Source organism: Neltuma alba, unplaced genomic scaffold (assembly GCF_004799145.2).
Source record: "Neltuma alba isolate B1F8T4 unplaced genomic scaffold, ASM479914v2 tig00010311_pilon, whole genome shotgun sequence".
In the NCBI taxonomy this organism is placed as follows: domain Eukaryota; kingdom Viridiplantae; phylum Streptophyta; class Magnoliopsida; order Fabales; family Fabaceae; genus Neltuma; species Neltuma alba.
The window spans coordinates 44,576-67,282 of record NW_021635225.1 but is presented as its reverse complement, the minus strand read 5'-3'; the positions used below and the strand labels follow the sequence as shown (position 1 = coordinate 67,282).

Sequence of the window (22,707 nt, the reverse complement as noted above, 5' to 3'; positions counted from 1 at the left end):
ATGTGATATGATTGCATCCAGATACCTAAGGACATGATCTAATAGATCGTTGTATTGAGTAGTTGGATCATAGTCTCTTACCATAAAAATGGCTGCATGCGCAACAGCGCTAACTATGAGAAATCCACCAATCTACATGTGATGTGTGAACAATGAAAGTTGTGTATCATAGTCAGTGGCTAGATATGGATAAGGAGGCATAGATTACATATGGTGAGCTATAACAGTGGTTAAAGAGCCTAACATAGCTATGTTAATAGATAATTGAGCATGCCATAACGTTGTTAGGATCTCATATAGGCCTTTATGCCCCTGGCCTGTAAATAAACCTTTATGAGCCTCTAAAATATCTTTATACCATGACTAATACCCCAGCTAGTTCTATACATGCACCTGCTATCAGGTAAAGAATTGCAATAGCTAAATAATGGTGTACAATATCGGTCAACCATAGACCACCAGTTAGTGGATCTAATCCTCCATAAAAAGTAAGAAATTTCGTGTATTTTGGCCAATTCAAGGTGAAAAAGTGGGTTGCTCCCTCAGCAAAACTAGGATAAAGTTGAGCCAAAAGATCCCGATTCAAGATAAATTCATGAGGAAGTGGGATCTCTTTAGGATCTACTCCAGCATTTAGAAATTGGTTAATTGGTAAAGATACATGTACTTGATGTCCCGCCCAAAAAAGAGTGTAACATCCTAAATTTTGGCTCATAGATACAAGTAATAGCACAAGGAAAGGATGATTAGACTTTGAAGTCCCAGATCCCTCAGAAGGAAAGAGATATTCCAAGGGCAAATGTATAAAACAATAGTGTTCGGGGATTAAAGATTGACGAAATGGAAACAATTAAGGGCCAGAGGTTATGCCAGAAACTTACAAGAGATGGTTCCAAAGGTTAGGCCAAAGGAGAGACCAAATTACAAAGAAGAGATTCCTAGGCCAAGTAGGGACCTAATTGTAAATAATAAAAGTTCTAGTCGACCAATGTTCAAAGTCATCGAAAATGGCCCATATGTTTCAGAAAAGTGGGAATAGGATCCCAGAGCCGATATAAGGCTAGAAATGACAGAAATTCCCGGAAGTTATTCCAGGATTTTAGACAATTTGATATAGTAACTTAAATTGAATTATTTAAGCTATGAGATGGCCTCAAATAATCAGGAAAAACTGGGGAACAGTAGTCGAGGAATTTACATAGATTGTAAAATTAATTTTGTCCCCAGAAACTGACAAGGTTAGCTTTAATTAAATTTAAAGCCTATTTATACCCTATCCGGGGAAAGTCAAAATAGGTGTCTAGAGTTTGACTTTCGACCCGAGAAAAATTAGAAGAATTTCCCGTGATAAAAGGGAAAGAATAAAACCCAGAGAGAGATCAATAGAGTTGCGAGCTGATAGAAAGAATTCAGAGAAGGTAACCCTGATTAAGTATTATTTAATAATATTTCTGGGAAAAGGAGAAAGAAAATATCTGAAGGCCATCATGACGGTGCTGAGTCAGCATGCTGAGTCACCAAATGCAATCATGACACCTACGAGTCATCATGCTGTCACCAAATGCAATCATGACACCTACGAGTCATGCTGAGTCACAAATGCAATCATGACACCTACGAGTCATCACGTCGAGTCAGCAGAAGATATTTATGGACAGCATAAAAATCAGAACACAGTACGGGAATATTTGACAGTCCTTTGTCTACCCGTTATAGTGAAATCTCTGCTGTGTAACTTAGCAAGGTTAAGTAGCCTGTCAGTAAAGCTAATTATTTTCATCTATGCTTCTCTAAGATAGTGCCATATATGTACTTAATTAAGATGAGAAAATGGTGCCAGAGTATGTCCCAGTGGTACCGAGTCAGTCAGGACTCAAAAAAGGTACCCAATACGGTACAAAATGGCAAAATAGGTAGAGGAATGCCTAAGGACTATATTTTGCATGAATTTTATATTAATTTCCTCCCTATTTTAATGCCAAAATGATGAAGGAATATGGAAGAGACAAGTGTATGGTTAGATGGGAAAAAAAGGTATTACGTGTATGGTTGGATGCAAAACACGTGTATGGTCGGATGCAAGACACGTGTGTGGTTGGATTAAAGACATGTGGCTTGATGATGTAAGCATGATGTCATCAAGATGAGGTAAGCATAATGTCATAGGACACATTTCATCACAAGATAAAAAGAGAAAATGGACAGTCCAGATCAAGCCACGTATTTTTAAGATCAACGGTCGAGATTCAGTCTTGTTTTCTATAAATACCCCTCCCCTCCCTATCATTTTGCCAAGCACAAGGAATCCATGGAGAAGTTCTTGCAAAATGGTTTCTAGAGACAAAAAGAAGAGGGAGAAAGAAAGGTCATGTGGTCCCAAGCCAGATCAAGCTCTAAAACAAGGTATGTGTGCCGTTTTTTATGTAGTTTCTCTACCTCCTTTGTTATTTTTAAGCCTGGTAGTTGGTTTGATTGGAGTTTTGATAATTGAAATCCTATGGAGAGGTTCTGCACGAAATTTATGAGGATAGGGAAAGATGAAATAGATGTTAGAAACATGTTTAAAGGCTTGGAAACAACAAGAATCAAGTGGTTCTGTGTTGATTTTGCAAGAAATCCAACTTTCCCTTAGGTTGTGATTCTGTTTGGCCTTGACTATTCTGAATGGTTAAGATTGGATTTTTTTGAGCTTGGACATGGATTCTACATACAAAATTATGTGGGAATAGTGTGTGCAAATAATTTTAGGAAGGTTGGAATTGAAACTCAAAAGTTAAAGTTCAATTATGTTTAAGAAAGAACCAAGTAAGGAATAGGTTGGTGTCTTGGTTCTAATGAATGTTTGGCATTGTGTATGGATGTGTTTAGGACCTTGGAACATCCAAGAGGATGTTTAATGGTGTTGACCGAAAATCCATAGGGTTGGAAAGACAAGGGAATCAAAGGAAAAGTAAGAGGAAAGCTATGTTATAAGGTAGTAACTTCCTATATTATGTGCTTGATATGTATGCTTGCATGATATGGTTGTGTTGCCATGATGTGACTAGGCTACGATGAAATGTTTGCAAAGTTATGTTTGCAAGTTTATATTATGCTTTGCCTTGTTAGCTTACTTTCCATGGTATTCACATGTTAATGTTTAAGACATTATATCATGTCATGCATTTACATTATGACTTGCATGCTTATGGGCAGTGTTTGCTACTGAGATTCCCTCGAATCTCACCCCTCCCTAACCAACCATTTTGGTCAATCAATTGTGGGCAATAATGGCATGAGAGGTAAGGAGAAGAAAGTGGAGAATTATTGATGTTAATGAATGATGTTATTATTCAATGTGTAATTCTCCTATTATGTAATTTATGTTATGGATGCTAATGATGCCATGTATTTAATTACAATATTTATTAGATGAATAGAAATATATGTGGATAATTGGGAAAGCGTAAACCCTATGTATGCCAAAGAAATAGGAAGAATTAAAGTAAAAAGAGGTTAAGGGATAAAACATAGGTCATGAAGCAGTGAGTTTGTAGCTCTAATTTGACCTACCAAATGAATGAGTTAAGCCACAAAATTTGGTAGATTCATAGTACACATCCCAAGCTTTAAAATGAGAGGTAGATCGCCTCAATTGGATGTGTACACAAAGATATAAATTTTTAAAGTTGAGGCCTAGAATCTGGAAGTTTCAGATTTTACCAAATGAACAGTAATTTTATTGATTAAACTTACGAATTGGGTGAGGATAAGTCCAATTGGATATTTTTTCCTTAAAGAACTTTCACAGAGTTTTTCATAGAATTTTAGAGCACCTCAATATGATTTTTATAGAATTAGTTATGATTTTTCAAAATTGGACCTGAAATTTGAATTTAAACAGTGAATACTAATCCGAGTAGTTATGTTGAAATTTTAATCCACGGCCTTGTTTTTGTCCTGCTTGAACCATAACGCTTTTGAATACATACTATGAGGGGTTAAAGGTAGGATGTTTCAAAGAGACCCAAGTCCTAGTAGCCCGCTAAATGGTGATTCAACATAGATTCTACATCTTGGAACCAAGCCAATTTTGGAGCAGCTTTATGATAATGAAACCAACCAACAAAAACCATTAAGGCTATAAAGACCAATGCACCAATTATAGTACAATAGAGTTGTAATTCACTAGTTATTCCAGATGCTTGCCAAATCTGAAAGAAAAAACCCGAGCCTATCAGAAAAAGCATTAAGGCTGCAAAAACCAATGCACCAATTGCAGTACAATAGAAATGACCGAGTTTAGCCCATTCCTTGAAATACTTTTTTATGGGATCTATATCTACCAAAATTTGACTTCTAGTTCCGACAAATGAATAATCATTGAGTCCTCCTCTTTCCAGACAACACATACAAAGAGACCTACCAACCTAAAACATAATTAGTGAACTTATGAGAGATTTTTCTATTGAGTTTCTTTCTCTTTTATCTCCCACCTATCTATCTATTTTGTTTAGTTATTCACTAGAACAATTATGATCTGGAAGTAAATCCGGGCAAGTGTTCTGATTTATTATGACATAGCAATGAGGCGCTCAAACGGACCTTTGAATCTTATAAAACCCTTTCTGGACTTTGAATTGAAGTGAAACAATCTTTTTGTGGAACCTAGTGTATTCATATTTTAATTAGAAGTTCCTAGATGGAGCTACTTTAACTTATGTTTTACATAGAAGATATTACTATATACTCTATTTCAATTCACGTGAGCAGTCATTAGCATTACTAGGGTATATTCCGGGTATTTATATTTAGTCATTTGAGAGTCTCTTTTTATTAGTTTTTTTTAGTTTCAATAGCGGAAAAAATCAAAATTCTCTACAGTATTCGCGTATTTATTTCCCTACGAAATACCAGACGAAATAGAACAATCTCAAAAGTGATATAATGAAATTCTATTGGCCGTTAAGGCATATTCTCAAAATACCGATATCTACAGCTGTGGCAATAGGCATGTGATTTGGTAATGCTCCAATTTGTCCACTATTAGTAGATAAAATAATTTCCTTCACTTTTGAATATTCCATTTTTTTATACTCTAGGACATAAGAACATAACAATTTGAAGATAAGGATTAATAGAATATATTTCAATCTATTTAGTAATATGTTATGTTTTTCAACAATCAATTATATGTTTATTAATGATCAATATCTTTATCTTAATTAGCATAGAGTCTTAATTAGTATAGAGTATAGTAAGATTTTCTTTTTTCATTTTTGAATTTGAATTCAAATTTTGTTATTTTAATTAATAATAATTAATATATTAGTTTATAAGTTTATAGTTTAAGGCATATTCTCAAAATACCGATATCTACAGCTGTGGCAATAGGCATGTGATTTGGTAATGCTCCAATTTGTCCACTATTAGTAGATAAAATAATTTCCTTCACTTCTGAATATTCCATTTTTTTATACTCTAGGACATAAAGAACATAACAATTTGAAGATAAGGATTAATAGAATATATTTCAATCTATTTAGTAAATATATTATGTTTCAACAATCAATTATATGTTTATTAATGATCAATATCTTTATCTTAATTAGCATAGAGTCTTAATTAGTATAGAGTATAGTAAGATTTTCTTTTTTCATTTTTGAATTTGAATTCAAATTTTGTTATTTTAATTAATAATAATTAATAATTAGTTTATAAGTTTATAGTTTAAAATTTTAATTAATATTTAAATATTTAATTATATTAATTTCATATTTAATTGAAATTAATTTCATATTTAATTTAATTAGAATTTCATTATTATAATTAATATAAAATTTATAATTCTAAATCTAAATAGAGATATAGTTAAAATATATATAGAATATATATATAGTAATAATAGTAATAAATAATATGAATCTAAAACTAGCAAATGAATATATTTAAATATATTGAATATTCTTTTAATTAATATAAATATATAAATAATAATAATAATATAGAATAGAAATAACTTGAATTCTTTTCTAAATTAATTTGAAATTATGAAATTAATAGAATGATTATTTATAGGCATTACATTAGGTCTAGCTATTCTAACTAGCTATTCTAAATTAATAAATAGAAATAGATTTCTTTTTTATTTAATCTAAAAAAAAAAGGAATTTTCATCCATTTTAGTTATCTTTAGTTATGTTATATAGGACCTATCCGTTCTAAGAAAAAAAGATAAGAATAAAAACAAATGAAAGAAAGGGAAAGGCCTAATTCTGATCATAATGAAACATTCTTTCGGAAAAGTTAAAACTAAGACAAAAAAAAAAAGAATCAACTGTTCGAGTATTCCAAATTGCATGAGAAAAACGCTAGAAGGAGAGGCATCTAAAATATATATATATGTGGTATATATCCATGTATATTGAATTGCAAATACAGAAATGATAGAATTATTTCTGATTGAACGAAATATGGGTATCTGAAATACAAATAGAAAGAAACATTTTTTGGTATAGGAATCAGTATCTAAAGAATTCAACAGTTCCGGCATAATTCTCATAATTTCAATGAAAAGAAAAAAACATCCTAATGAGATTCTAAGCTTAAAGAAAAAAGGGGGGGATATGGCGAAATTGGTAGACACTACGAACTTAATTGGATTGAGCCTTGGTATGGAAACCTAGCAAGTGATAACTTTCAAATTCAGAGAAACCCTGGAATTAACAAAGGGCAATCCTGAGCCAAATCCTATTTTCGGAAAACCAACAAGAGTTCAGAAAGGGAGAATAAAAAAGGATAGGTGCAGAGACTCAATGGAAGCTATTCTAACATATGGAGTTGACGACAGTTCGTTTTGTTAGTAAAGATTTCATTTGGTTAGTAAAGAGATCCTTCTATCGAAACTCCAAAAAAGAAAGGATCAAGGATGAGCATACGTATACGTACTGAAATACTATTTCAATTGATTAGACCAGATAGACCCAAAATCTCTATTTTTTAATATTTATATGACAAATAAAAGATGTGAATCGATTCCAAGTTAAAGAAAGAATTGAACATGAATTGATCCAATCATTCACTCCATGATAGTCTGATAGATCTTTTGAAGAATGGATTAATCATGTGAGAATAAAGATAGAGTCCCATTCTACATGTTAATACCAACAACAATGAAATTTATAGTAAGAGGAAAATCCGTCAACTTGAGAAATCATGAGGGTTCAAGTCCCTCTATCCCCAAAAGGCCCGTTTAACTCTCTAATTATTTATCCTATATCCTCTATTTTTTTTAGTGGTTCCAAATTCGTTATGTTTCTTATTCATTCTATTCTTTCACAAACGAATCTGAGTGGAATTTTGCTTTTTCTTATCACAAGTGTTGGAATATGTAATGGAATATATATGATAGACGTAAAATTTGGTTTCTCTATGATAAATGTACAAATGAGCTTCTTATCTTTGAGCAAGGAATCCTCATTTGACTGATTAACAATACATATCATTACTTCGACTGAACCATACAAAGTCTTAGTTTGGAAGATCCAAGAAATTACAGGGCTTGGATCAAACTATTTTTTTCGTCTTTTTTTTAAGTTGACATATACTCAAGTAATCTCTTAAAATGAGGATGATGTGTCACGAATGGTCAGGATAGCTCAGCTGGTAGAGCAGAGGACTGAAAATCCTCGTGTCACCAGTTCAAATATGGTTCCTAGCACATGATTAATTTGTATGAGTATCTATTAAATTCATTAAAATGAATATGGGTCAACATACATATTTCTTAGTAGTCTAGATCATCATACATATTTATCCATCTAGGTGTTTGGAGATATACTCTTTCTAGATGAATAAAGAATATATGTACGTTCTATGTATATAGAAAGTATGTAAAAAAATAAATTATTCCATTTTTTTCTTTTTTTTTCCCCCTCGACTCACAAATGTTAATACTTCTTCAATAATATTCGAAAGGTTAAATTAGTTGGTTGAAAAACCCAAAAGTCTAGTCTAGGGAAATTGAGGGGTAGAACTAGCCAAAAGAAATCTTAGATACATTACAAATAGAATCTGACCCCTTCTTTCATTTCATTTCTTTGTATTTTCTTTCATATTTTATTCATTTCCTTCGATGTTGATGTGCACGAGACATAGTTCATGATGTAGAACTCTTTTAGTTCATCCTATTGGCTCAACTCATTCGAAATAAGTATCTTAACAACTTTAAAATCTCAATGAAGCCCTACTCAAATTTTTTTTAATCCCTAGATCTTTTATTTAACCCATCCATAATAATATGAATAAGACCTCAATTATTCTGTCTGATTTAACTTCAATTACTTTGTCTAATCTATAGAAGAACATACAGCTATTCAAGGAATATCTAGCGTTGTAGAAGTAGTACGGATTAGTTTCTTATTTTTATCATTTAATGAGCATCTTGTATTTCACAAAAATTAGGAGTGATATAATCTTTACGCAAGGGCCATCCTATCCAACTTTCAAGCATTAAGATACATTTCAAATGTGGATGATTATCATAAGAGATTCCTAACATATCATAAGATTCCCTTTCTTGAAAATCTGCACTTTTCCAAACCCAGAAAATAAAGGGAATTCTAGGACTTTTCCTTGAGACAAATACTTTTATGCATACCTCTCTGTTGATCTATACCATATTCTATTCTCGTAAGATGATACACACTGGCTAACAGTCCTCCTTGTGCTACATCATAGGCACATTGGAAATAGAGATAATTGTAACCATATACATATAAAATAACAACAATCGAATGCTAATCCTCGAGCTTTATTTGTAAAGTCTTCCCTGGTAATCGAAACCCAAGGATCTATGAACTAGCCCATGTTTGACTAGCCAAGCAAACAAATGACCCTACATTTTTTATTTCCCACATTTTTATTTATGTAAGTTTTGTATAAGTATTTAATAGTTACGATCATGATGAAATTTTTGAAGATTGTCTTCTTCTTATTTTGTACTAAAGGATCCTGCCTAATTCACCATTTCGTGGGAGGATACTGACCTTTTGTATTTGAAAAATGTTTCAGAGGGTATCTCTGAAGTAGATGGTGGTTGATAGAGTAATCCTTGATCATAATTGCTGGTACGAGTACTCCGCCCCACATAAAACTTGTGGTTGGTAGTAAAACACCTATTCTCCTATTAAGACCTAAGTTGATCTTCATAGATTTCTCGAGAAATTTTCTTATGAAGTTTTGTTATAGCATCTATAATAGCCTCTAGTTTAGGTAGATAGCCCAGCAAATAGACATCCACAAGAATTAGCTTATCCACGCCCCAAAATAGTACTATAAGGATCAGTACTAAACATCCCCCTTGTAATTGTACAAGCTCCCATAGTAATGACATATTTTGGTTAGGCATTTGCTCATATAATCTCACTAAAGAAGGAGCCACCTTCATTGTTACTATGCCTAATGTTAAAACTAGATCTGCTTGTCTAGGACTAGATTGTGGTACCAGTCCATAACGATCAAAGTCGAATCGTGATCTTATTAAGGAAGCAAATTCAATGAAGCAACAAGTGGTACCATAGAGAAGCAGCCATAAACTGGATAGTCTTGACCAATTTAAAAGATCATTTAATGTAGTTGAAATAACTAAATTTTGGATTGTTCGATCAAGTAAGGGAAACTCAATGGAATTCATAATGGTCTCAATGTTTTTTTTATTGTCTAAATATTCAAGAATTAAGACCATTCTAGTGCTCCTTTTCGCCATGCATAAAGTAAACCAACAATTAGGATAAGCACGAAAAGTAAAGCTTCTATAAATACGGATACCCCCAATACATCGAGACTCATTGCCCATGAATAAAGAAAAACTGTTTCAACATCAAAAACAACAAAAGCTAGAGCAAACATATAATAACGGATTCTAAACTGTAACTAAGCATTGCCCATTGGTTCTATTCCCGATTCATAACTAGAAAGTTTCTCTGGCCCTTTATTAATCAGGGCTAAAATTCCAGAAATTAGAAATGCCAAAATAGGAATAAGACTCGATATTATTAGAAATGCCCAAAAAATATCATATTCGTAAAGCAAAAACATAGATGTACTCCTATGAATATGGAAAATCTACCAGATTAGTATTAGTTGATTCAAATTGGAATTAATTATCAAGTCAGCCATAACTGTTTATAATTTTAAGCGAACTGCTTAGTTTCATTTGTTTCTTGTCTTACATATCTCATTTCAAGATAGAAATATAGCCATATATATATTTTGGATAACGTACAAAGAAAAAAAAAAAAAAAAAAAACTCTCGCATTTTCGCCTGACTTTGGGTTCTCTCTAAAGAAAAGTAATTCCAAATTGAAATCCAATCTCTTTTTTATTATTATTTGTTTATTTTATTATTCATATTTATTATTTATATTCATAATAATTAAAAAATCAAATTTGAATTTGAATATTTTCGAATTCTTTTTCTATTTTATTTATTTATACTAATATTTATACAAATTTTTAATTAATATTAATTTTTTTTTATTTTCTAGTTAAAATTCAAACTTCATTATTTTATTCATTTTTATTTTTTTAGAAGTGAATTATTTAATTTGTTAATTCTCAATTTCATTTTAATATTTTATATAAGAAAAAAATTTCATTTTCTTTTCTATTTCAATATTGGTTATTTATTGAAATTCATAATATTGAAATTCATTATCATTAAAATAATAATAAATATTCCATTGGAAATGAAATAAAAAATGAAATTTATAAATCCATTAAAATAATATAAAAATTTATACTACTATATACACAGTATACTACACATATACTAATATACTAATATATAGACTAATAATAAATAGAATAATATGAATATTTAATATATTCTATTTAAGTTAAGATATTATTTATTATCATATTATATATTATTATATTATAAGTAAGTATAAGAAGAATTTAGACTACTACTAATATTTAGTTATTTAGTATTGAATTTAATACTATAATATAGAATAGTATAATATAAATAGTTATCGATCTTCTTAAATTAAAGAATCAATATGAAAACTTCATATACCTTAAAGTTCATAAGATAGGACGGAAAGATCATTTTTTTTTTAGGTCCCTATAGTCATTATCCTAGCATTGAATAGACAAGGTATTGACCTTATCACTATCTCAAAATCTCAAATCAATGATGGTTTGGTTCTATTTGAGCTGTCTAAATTAACAGTACATCGAATTGCATGAACCCTTTGTTAGCGCTATTGTTCCCTTGTTTGTTCCCTAAAAGTCATGGAGTAAGACATTGATTTCTCAATAAGATCAATCTTTATTATACATTATGGAACTCCTCTAAAAAACATTGGCGTGCATGTAACGAGGTGCTCTACCTAATTGAGCTATAGCCTTGTGCTTTTGCATACATATTTTATCATATTATGTAGGGAATTTATTGTCAAGATGAATATTACATGATCTAATATCTTGAAGATGAATATTACATGATCTAATATCTTGAAGGGAATGAAAGACGACGCGCAGCGGAAAAACAACTTGAAATTTTAAAACCTTCATTCCCTTTCTGGATCTACCGATCGCGTTTAAGTCAGGTAGTAAGAAGCATTACCTTCAAGCGTTTGATTTCCTGGTGATCGCTGATTCGGCCGTTCAAGGATGCTTCTGCTCGCCTCCTGTCGCGTTCGAAGTCGACAACTCCGGTCGGCTTCCTCTACCGGTATCCACACGAGTAGCCCTCCAACCTCGAACGGCGTGCTAGCGCCTATGTCCGTCTAGGGTTTTAGGAATCCGTCCTCTCTCCTCTCTTAGGCCGTCTCTTATCTGTTGGTTCTCTCTCTTAAACCCTAGCTCCTCATATCAAATATATAGGATGCTATATAGGTTTAATTAATAATATTTAATTTCGAAATTAACTCTAAATTAATTCCGAAATTAATACAATATCAAATATTGCCTAATCAGATAAGAGAACAATTAAATAAATACGGTTTAAATTAAATCTGTCTCACAGATTTAATTCACTTATTTATTTAATAAAGAGATGACGGAATTTATATATTTAATTTATCCTTATAAATTAATATCTCTTATATTTATATATAAATATACGAATTTATATATATATATATATACAAGTCCACCCTATTTATTCATTGAATCTGGGACATATCTTAGATTCAATGAATCTGGACATCATAACTCGTGTCGGGCTATTTTGTGTGTGACCCTGTAGGCCCATATGAAGTGGCAGTGGGCCATTAACTATAATGACCCACAAGTCGTAAGCGGTCTCTAGCAAGACATCACGACTACCCAAATCATATGAGGATCATTGAACGATGCAACCTTTCATACAACCATATCACGTCTCTTTTGTCTACGACATTTTGGTTATGGATGAGGCATGGAGAACGTATCCTCCTATCCATGACCGTTACTTTCTCGATCCCTGAGTAGTCTGAGTATAGAAACGGAACTACCTTTCCATTATAGTATGGCCATACATTTCTCAGACTCATCATCGGGGGGCCCAGTAATGTCTCTCTACGAATGTGAGGGACAAATTCCATCTTGACCATTCACATTCCTACGCATGAAAAACCACTAAGCCTGAACATAGTCTTTATAATCACTCGGTCAAAAGTGACTTTTGACTAGGTCAAAGCTAAGCGTTTCTCATGTATGAATCCATGATGATCTCAGGTCAAAGGGCACAGTGACATGGTTTGTATATGAGAGAAGCTTATGACTTAACCCATGCAGCTCTCTCATAGCAGGTCGGTCCAACACCTTGTACTCTTACATGTGCCTATGACTTTAATTTATATCTCTATATATCTTTAAAGTCATACTGGTCTTATTTCATCTTTGCTCCCACATAGATGACCGACTAGGGACATTTAGGATAAACCATGAGTTATCCAAGGATAGTCATCACAGTAAACATGCAAATAACATGATAACTTAATTAATAAATTCATAAATTAACAATGTTCAAAACAGAATGAGTGGCCCTAGGGCACAATTCCAACATCTCTTTGATTGGTATTGCTTATAAGTAATATTCCATTTATAATCCATTGATATGATAGGTCCCACTTGTTTTTCTTTAGAATAATAAATGACCTACTTAACTCAGTGGTTAGAGTATTGCTTTCATACAGCGGGAGTCATTGGTTCAAATCCAATAGTAGGTATAGATAGAACTTTTTAGCTACCAAAGTCAATGGTATCTAATAAGTTTTTTTACTCACCTTTTTCTTTTATTGATTTTGTATCTTTTCTATCTTATCTTACTCTTCTATTTCATTTTTATTCATTTTGGTTGGGGGATAAGCTTTATTATCGAGAGGGAAACAGCCCGGATCACCAACTAAGGCCCCTAAATGACTGCTCAGTGATAAAGGAGGTAGGGATATAGAGACAACCAGGGGGTTTGCCTAGAAGTAGCCACTCTTGAAAGAGTGTATAATAGCTTACTGATTGAGCACTCTTGTGTCAAAGATGAATGGGACTAAGCGATCTGCTGAAGTTGTGGGATGTAAAAATGCATCGGTAGGGGAGCGTTCTGCCTTAGAGGGAAGGACCCGCGCGAGTAATGGTGGACGAAGCGGAAGCAAGAATGTCGGCTTGAGTAACGCAAACATTGGTGAGAATCCAATACCCCGAAAACTTAGGGGTTGCTCCACAGGGTTCATCCATGGAGGGTGAGTCAGGGCCTGAGATCAGGCCGAAAGGCGTAGTCGATGGACAATAGGTGAATATTCCTGTACTACCCTTTGTTGGTCCTGAGGGACGAAGGAAGCTAGGTTAGCCAAACGATGGTTATCGGTTCAAGGACGCAAGGTGCCCCTACTTTTTCAGGGTAAAGAAGGGGTAGAGAAAATGCCTCGAGCCAATGTTCAAGTACCAGGAAAAGCTCAAACGACCTTTAACAAAAGGGTACCTATGCCCGAAACCAACACAGGTGGGTAGGTAGAGAATACCTAGGGTGCGCGAGACAACTCTCTCTAAGGAACTTGGCAAAATAGCCCCGAGTGAAAGAATTTATTTGACTGTCTTTTGATTGTTTTACAGAGACAATTAGGAGACGGTAAGGATTAGATTAAATGAAAATAAGAGTATGCGAAGTGATCTGTCTTGATTCTATATATATATATTTACTTAATGAAATCGAGGGCAACAAAAAAAGCATAGGTCTTATTATTCCTACCTATTAGTAACATTCATTCCCTTAATACTTGGATATTTTGTTTGTACTTAATGTTTTCTGATTATACTAGAAATCATAAAATCATATAAGAACTTGTTAGATGTTATAATTGGATTTATTGGATTCTTTGGTCAATGATGTTAGGCTAGAATCAGAATCCCTTTTTGACTCTGTCCCAGTAATTCCACTATTATTTATTTATTATTAGTGAACAATAACAAAAATAAAATAATTCCTTCATATTGATAGAAATAGGAGACATAATTTACATGGATATAGTAAGCCTTGCTTAGGCTGCTTTAATGGTAGTCTTTACATTTTCCCTTTCCCTCGTACGATGGGGAAGAAGTGGACTCTAAAAATACTACTAATTGAGTTGAGGGAAAAAACTAAAATCAAACTGTATCCTTATAGATGGGTTCTGAAATTTTATTTTTCTATTTAATTTATTAATTCAATTTCTAAATGGAATTAAAAAATTTCTGCATTTTGGAATTATAGTGTATTCGAATGGAATAATGTATTCTATGGATAATACAGAAAAAGAAAATACTCTTTCAATTAAACAAATATTTGACTTTTCCCCATGTTCGTATTTGGAAAGTCAAGGTAAAATTTCGATGAACTGGCTCTTACCAAAGTTATATATGGACAATGAAGAACCACGGAACCCATTTTTTTACAAGTTATTAAGTGCGGATACACGTTTTCTATAGGAAACAAGATAGACGTAGTAGTTGTCTAAGGAGATACTACACATAATAAGATATTGACGTTGCCTTAGGCGAGTCACATATTACATGCTTATCGCTTGTTTTATTATTTGGTTTTTTATTTATTTGAGTTTCAAAATTGGATTTCTGTTTTCATTTCATATCATAGGTCAAACGTTAAAAATCCGTTGGGTTTTACTAAAATTTTTGAAATAGGAAAAAGTTTCCCATAGAAAACCCCTGGATCATCTATTAACTATTTAATTTAATCAATATCAATTACTTCTGTGGAATGCTAAAAATAAAAAAAAGATTATTTGATTTTTTTAATATGATACCGGGATTGGTCTTGAAAATAATTAGAAATCTAAAAATTCGAATCGGATGAAAAAAAGAGTTGCCTTTTGATTATTTCAGATTGATTGGAACCAATACAAATAAACAAAAAAAATTGGGACACTATATGCATTACATATATGTGATTGATGTTCTATATATATGAAGATAGATATTGAAAATCGATTCATATTAAACCTCTATCTTCATAAATTAAAACTTTATACACTGCAATAATAGATAGTATAGTAGAAAGAAATAGATTTTTTTCTTTCTATCATACTATCAGATTTCATATAATACTACTGATTCTAGTCCGATCATTTCATTTAAGAGTAAGACGTGAAATTGAAATCCTTTTTCATTTTTTCTTCCATCATTGCATTGATAAGAACTAAGAAGTAAAGTTTACATCAATTTAATCACTTTGACTTACCATTTTTACGTAAATTATAAGTAAGAAGGCAGTAGGAACTAGAATGAACAGTGTAGTAGCAATAAATGCGAGAATATTTACTTCCACAATCTCATCGTTAGATTTCTCTTTAATTCACAATAACTCGGGATTTAATCCCATAGAGATGATAAATCTTTCATCGGTAAATTCAATGGTATAAATTATATCTCAATGATATCAAATCGGATCAATATCATGAATAACAATATCTGAACTATCAAATCGATTCATCATCAAGAATTAAATAGTATAACATAGAAAGATCTTTTATCCATACCCAATTCAAAAATGGATTTTTGATCCAATAAAAAATTCCTTTACTTTTTTTTAATATTCTCATCCTTCAATTAGTAATAGGATAAACATTTATCAAAAGTTCAGTGTGAAATTGGAATGAGATAGATTGTTTAAAATGCAAATAATTAGGAATTGAAAGAGGTACTTAGTACTTGAGATTATACAAAATTGGAGCCAGCAAAGGATAAACTTTGAATCCTAAAGTGTTCTATCAAAATCAAAGGAACTCCTTTTTTTTTTGTATCGTGCAAATTCCATTTGTGTGTGTATGTGTTCGCTATAGACATATTCTATAGTATCTATTTCATTACACAGATTAGGAGTAATCAAAAAAGCCAGGTCTAGTAGTATGGTATCTCCTTCTCTTGGAATCCTGAATATGAGGCTACTAATAATTGTGCCAATCCACATATGTTTCTTTTCCATCAATCAGTATTAGTTGAAGAAATGGAAATTACCTTGTTGGTTTGATGAGAAATGTGAAACGAAAAAAAGAAAAAAAGGGGAGATCCCTGTTAGGAATGAGATTATGTTTGTTATTTTGACTCCCTTTCACAGAAAAATGAATTGGTGTATTTTTTTTATTAGATTTCTATCCGTCGGGACTGACAGATCTCGAACTCGTAGCTTTTGCCTTAACAGGGCAGTGCTATGACCGATTGAACTACAATCCCAGGAAAAAAAATGTACAGTATGCATATTCTTATGATTTCATTCAAACCTAATAAAAGAGATTACGGGCTTACTTAAAATCGAATAAACCTCAATTCTAAGAAATCATATCTTCTACTAAGACATTCACTCGGGAAGCAGAAGCCCTTTTGAAAGAAGCTATTCAGGAACAGATGGAACTCTTTTTACTTCAGGAACAAGTAGAAAAAATTTGATTAAAATTTTCATTTAATAATAATTTCAAATATTTATTATTTATTAATATTATATTATTTTATATTAGTTATCTTAGATATTTGTTATATTAGAATAAATTTGAAATTTTAGAATTCTAATATATAAATGGAAAGAATATAGAAAAAGAAATACATAAATATAGAATAGAATCTATTTTAATTTATTTATTATTAATTTAAAAATTTTAATAAATTAATTAAAAATGAAAATTTAATATATTTTATTTATTTAAAGCAATCCACGATTTTATAAGATTCTATTAAAAATAGAGGAGAAGATATAAATTGTGTATAACTTATGTACATAAGTTAAGTTATTACGCTAAAAATAACTCTAAAAGTCTAAGTGTCTCTTGTTAAATTCAAAGCATTCAAAATCCTTTTCTTGACATAGAAATCAAATTAAATATATATATGCAAATAATTTGCGTGCAATAGGATTTGAACCTATACCAAAGGTTTAGAAGACCTCTGTCCTATCCATTAGACAATGGATGCTTTTCTTTTCATTACAATTGTTTTTTTATTGTTCTATTCGGAAAAAAGAATATGTGATATGGGGATTGTAGAAAAGAAAAGCATCCATTGTCTAATGGACAAGACAAAGATCTTCTAAACCTTTGGTATAGGTTCAAATCCTATTGGACGCAAATTATTTGCATATATATTTAATTTGATTTCTATGTCAAGAAAAGATTTTGAATGCTTTGAATTTAACAAGAGACACTTAGACTTTTAGAGTCATTTTTAGCGTAATAACTTAATTTATGTACATAAGTTATACACAATTTATATCTTCTCCTCTATTTTTTATAGAATCTTATAAAATCGTGGATTTCTTGAAATAAATAAAATATATTAAATTTTCATTTTTAATTAATTTATTAAAATTTTAAAATTAATAATAAATAAATTAAAATAGATTCTATTCTATATTTATATATTTCTTTTTCTATATTCTTTCTATTTATATATTAGAATTTCTAAAATTTCAAATTTATTCTAATATAACAAATATCTAATATAACTAATATAAATAATAATATAATATTAATAAATAATAAATATTTTAAATTATTATTAAATGAGAATTTTAATCAATTTTTTCTACTTGTTCCCGAAGTAAAAAGAGTTCCATCTGTTCCTGAATAGCTTCTTTCAAAAGGGCTTCTGCTTCTCGAGTGAATGTCTTGGTAGAAGATATGATTTCTTGGAATTGAGGTTTATTCATTTTTAAGTAAGCACGTAACTCAACAAGAAATTTCCTTACCTGTCCAATTTCTAATGAATCAAGATAACCATTTGTTCTGGTATAAATAGTTATTATCTGTTCTTCTACTGTGAGAGGGGCTGATTGGGATAACCGTTGACCTTTTGCCAATTGATTTTGATTAGCTTTATCGAGATCAGAAGCGAATTGTGCAAAAGCTTCTAATTTTGTGCATTGGGCCAATTCTAATTTTAATTTACCAGCTACTTGCTTCATGGCTTTAATTTGAGCCGCAGATCCTACTTTGGAGACAGAAATACCCACATTAATCACAGGTCTGATTCTAGCATTGGCGGATAAGAATATTTGGCCATCTGTAATGGAAATTACATTAGTAGGAATAGCAACTGAAACATCTCCCGATTAGGTGTCAATTATGGGTAAAGTAGTCATACTTCCTTCACCTAATTGAGAACTTGATTTAGCGGCTCTTTCCAAAAGGCGTGAATGTAAATAAAAAACAGCTCCTGGATAAGCTTCGCAACCCGGTGGTCTTCGTAATAGAAGAGACATTTGTCGATAAGCCTGTGCTTGTTTGGAGGGATCGTCATAAATGATTACAGTGTGTCATTCACTATACATAAAATATTCAGCTAGAGATGCTCCTGTATAAGGAGTGAGATATTGTAATGTAATTGGAGAATCCGCCGTTTCAGCTACTACAATAGTGTATTCCATTGCTCTTTTTTCTTGTAAAGTAGTCACCACTTGAGCCACAAAAGAGGCTTTTTGACCAATAGCTACATAAACACATTACATTTTATCCTTGTTGATTGAGAATGGTATCCATGGCTACTGCTGTTTTACTAGTTTGTCTGTCCCCAATAATTAATTCTCACTGACCACGCCCTATAGGGATCATCGAATCAATAGCAATAAGTCCTGTTTGAAGAGGCTCATGGACGGAACGTCTCGATATAATACCAGGAGCAGGAGATTCAATTAACTGAGATTCAGAAGTTGAAATTTCTCCTCGATCGTTAATAGGTTTAGCCAGGGCATTTATAACACGACCCAAATAAGACTCAAACAAAATAGAAAAACAAAACAGAAAGAAAATGCTAATATAAATCTACATTCTTCTCCCCTTTTTTCTCAGCATCAGATAGGGTAGAAGAAGAAATAAGAAGAGGTGGTAGGGTAAAAGGAATGGGAAGTGAAGGTAGCTGAGAAATTAGAGAGAGAGCTTGAGAGATATGTGAGAGATGTTGAGGGTGAGAGACAGGAATGATGGCAAGAGATGGAGGTGTAGGAATAGTGGTTGAGGATAAGGAAGGAGAGGTTGGTACAGTTGTGATAGGACTCGGAGAGGAAACTAAGGTGAGTTTAAGTTTTGTTGATGGTTGTGCAGTGGTATAAGTAAATAGATCCTTATAGGGAAAGGAAGTGCCAAAGAAGTTAGAAGAGAGTGAGTAGACCAGTCTTTTAACCTCCTTAAGTTCCTTGTCAGTGGTATCAAATCTTGAGAAAACTTCCTTTTCTACTACTACCATTGCTTGTCTGTGAAGGTTGAGAACCGTATAGAGTCCTTCAAACTTTTTGTTAGATAATTCCCCATATTCCTTGGTAGTATTGTACAATTTGCTCTCAAAAGCTTGAAGCTCACTCTGAAACAGTCCTCCAATAGAAGCTCCATAGAATGAAGGTGCAAAGGTTTGAGTTGGACCTGTAGAAGACTGAGCCTCATCTTGTCCCCTTGAGGCACTGGTAGCTAGCTGTTTTCCTTTCTATTTTTCTACCTTCTTTTGAGCTAGTTGGAAAGGCAGTGGAATCCTCATCCTGCTTAGTTGAGTAGTTCTGATGTGCTATGTTGTGCACTCGGAGAAAATAGGAAATGAGTTGAGGGTAAGGTATCAAGGTGACCCTAGACTTGAATAGAATGAAATTCTTTATTTCACTATAGATCAGTGCCCTTATGTTGATTATTTCTCTACTTATGATCCTTGCCAGCATAAATACTCCTCTCGAGTCAAATATGAGAAGCTTCCTGAATTATTGACCATGCTTTTGGAATAAATATAGTGGATTATCCTAAAATAATCGCACATTGGCTTGGGAAAAGATGAGTTCTCCAGGGTAGGCATCACTTTACATCAAAATCTTAAAGGCTTTTACTGGATTCATCTCAAGCCCTCTTACATGCTCCTGAGTACCCAATAATTCATTAATCTTAAAAGAGTCCAATGTTATTGTTCAGCCTATAAGCTTAGTGGTGATGAAGCTTTTTGTCAAAATTTCCTCTTTATCCTAGGCATTATGTACCTCCATATTGCAGTAAAACCTCCTCACCACTTCTGGACAGTAATCCTCTTGAATGCTTAACCAATTTGATAGTATTCCATGGGCTCAGGCAAGTCCAACCTAATTTTCTCCTTTTTCTTTGGCATTTCTAAGTCCATAAAAACTACTGGACAGAATTTTCTTATGGCAAGTTAGTTTTATATTTTCCCATGTTAACATCCTCATCTACCTTTCCAACAAGAAATTCTTCCTCAGAGGTTTAAGGGGGATTACCTTGAAATGAGGCTTGATGAGATACCCCTTCACCGGCCCTTTGTTTCTTCCTTCTTGGCTGCTTAGGTACTGTCAAACCAATAACAGCATCTACAACTTTCTAAACTGAAATCTCTTCATCGAATTTAGGTTTTGATCCTTCACACACTGCAGGTAGCTTGGATTTTGATTGAGTCTTCCTTTTTCTCGGTGTTTTTTGAGACGAGCCTTGCCTCTGGCTCTCTCTAATCTTTAGTGTGCCACTTCTGGGTGGTTTATCTTGTCTAACCTTTGGTTTGTATTTTGACTTGGCACTTGAAGATGTAGTATCTTTGGTTTGAGCATGTTTCTCACAGCTTTCTTCTTGACTGGTACCCGGTTGCTTAACTCTAGCCATTTCGGTGTAGGAAGATTTTGGAAGAGAGATTTGGTGATTTTTGAGAGAGGATAATTTTATAGTAACCGAAAGAGCTTAGAAGGTGTTTTCGAATGAGGTTTGGTGAGAAATTTGAAGGAAAAGGAGAATTTTGACTGTTGCTGGAAAACAAGGATAGCGGTTATCGAGTTAGGGTTCTTTAACTGACAAGGGAATTTCACATTTCTAAACTTAAAACACTAAGAATTATTGATCAGATTATTAATTATCTGGGTGATCGATAAGCCTATCAATAATTTTGAAGAACATAAGAACATTATAAATGATTATGGAACACGTTATCGAACACGAATATTATCAAACACATTATGGATAAAGTGTAGTCAGAAACCATACTTGCCTGTGTTGATCAATCATTTTATCGATGTTTGATCAAATGATCAATCAATGCTACCTTTTAAACTACTTTTTCTGATTGTCCATGAACTTTTATTCCATTTGATCGATAATATGTTCAATAATTTGTATTTTTGAACATGTTATCCATAATTTCTTGAGTGCCAATTCTCCGTACACTTTAATGATCGATAATGTGATCCATAAATGCTATTATTGATTAGATGATCAATAAATATAGCAATTCTTGAACTACAATTATCGTGTCTTCTTCGAATATCTCCTCCTCTATTTATCTCTATTTTTTAATATCAAAACAGAGTGCACAAAACAAATGTCTATCTACTCCAATACCTAAGTTAGCTTTCTAATCATCAAAATGTTAAATTTAAATACTCAAAATAAAGGGATAAAGTAGAATTTCTTACAACTCATTGGGATTTACCATTCCCAATTATCGTCTGAAATAGTTGAACTTCTGCTGATCAAGTGGTTTCGTGAAGATGTCTGAAACTTGATATTTAGTGGGTATGAATTCTAGTTTCACATCTTTCTTTTGAATATGATCCCAAATAAAGTAATATCAAACATCAATATGTTTGGTTCGAGCCTAATAAACTGGATTCCTTAACAAGCTAATTGTACTTGTATTATGATAAAGGATTGGGATCTCCTTCAACTTGATTCCTAAATCTTATAATTGCTATTGTAATCATAATATCTAAGCACAACAGCTTGCTATGGCAGTACTCTGATTCTGTAGAAGATATGGCCATGGTGTTTTGCTTCTTGCTTGACCATGATGAAACATCCTTCCTTTATTATCCCATTATACAAGGATTGGAACCCTTTAAGATCATTATATAAGCTTTAAGTATGAGAAAATGCTCAAAAATTTGAAACTTTTCAAAATTTTAGTCTAGGTCATGACTTGAGGTCATAAAGGCTAGTTTTACTTCCAAGTCACAACCTTAACTTCCCAAGATGTGACCTGGGGTCATAGAGAGCCTCCATGCACTGTTCACTGTGCATGTTCCAGATTACAGGTCCAATTTCAAAAAATCATAACTAATTCTACAAAAATCATATAGAGGTGCTCCAAATTTCTATTTGAAGCTCTTTTAGTGCTCTTCAAGGAAAAGATATCAAACTAGATTTATCTCAAGCCAATTCATACAGTTTAATCTATAAAAATTACTATGCATTTGGTAAATCCTGGAACTTCTAGATTTCTTGCCTCAACTTT

General features: G+C 32.3%; 1 protein-coding gene across 1 annotated transcript; it reads right to left on the bottom strand.

Moving 5' to 3' along the window:
• Positions 1 to 18,019: 18,019 nt before the first annotated feature.
• Positions 18,020 to 21,086, bottom strand: LOC114755661 (ATP synthase subunit alpha, chloroplastic-like). Its single transcript, XM_028944526.1, has 5 exons — positions 20,979 to 21,086; positions 20,711 to 20,779; positions 19,627 to 19,803; positions 19,040 to 19,220; positions 18,020 to 18,510 (listed from the first exon to the last, which is right to left on the bottom strand). Exons 1-5 carry the CDS (start codon positions 21,084 to 21,086, stop codon positions 18,020 to 18,022), a joined length of 1,026 nt encoding a protein of 341 aa, XP_028800359.1.
• Between the last annotated feature and the right edge of the window lie 1,621 nt (positions 21,087 to 22,707).

Coding starts and splice junctions, on each gene's coding strand:
- LOC114755661 (XM_028944526.1), bottom strand. CDS start 21,086: ATGGCTAGAGTTAAGCAACCGGGTACCAGTCAAGAAGAAAGCTGTGAG. Junction 20,780..20,978: donor AGTCAAAATACAAACCAAAG/GTTAGACAAGAT, acceptor TTGGTTTGACAG/TACCTAAGCAGCCAAGAAGG. Junction 19,221..19,626: donor CTGACAAGGAACTTAAGGAG/GTTAAAAGACTG, acceptor ATTTTGTTTGAG/TCTTATTTGGGTCGTGTTAT.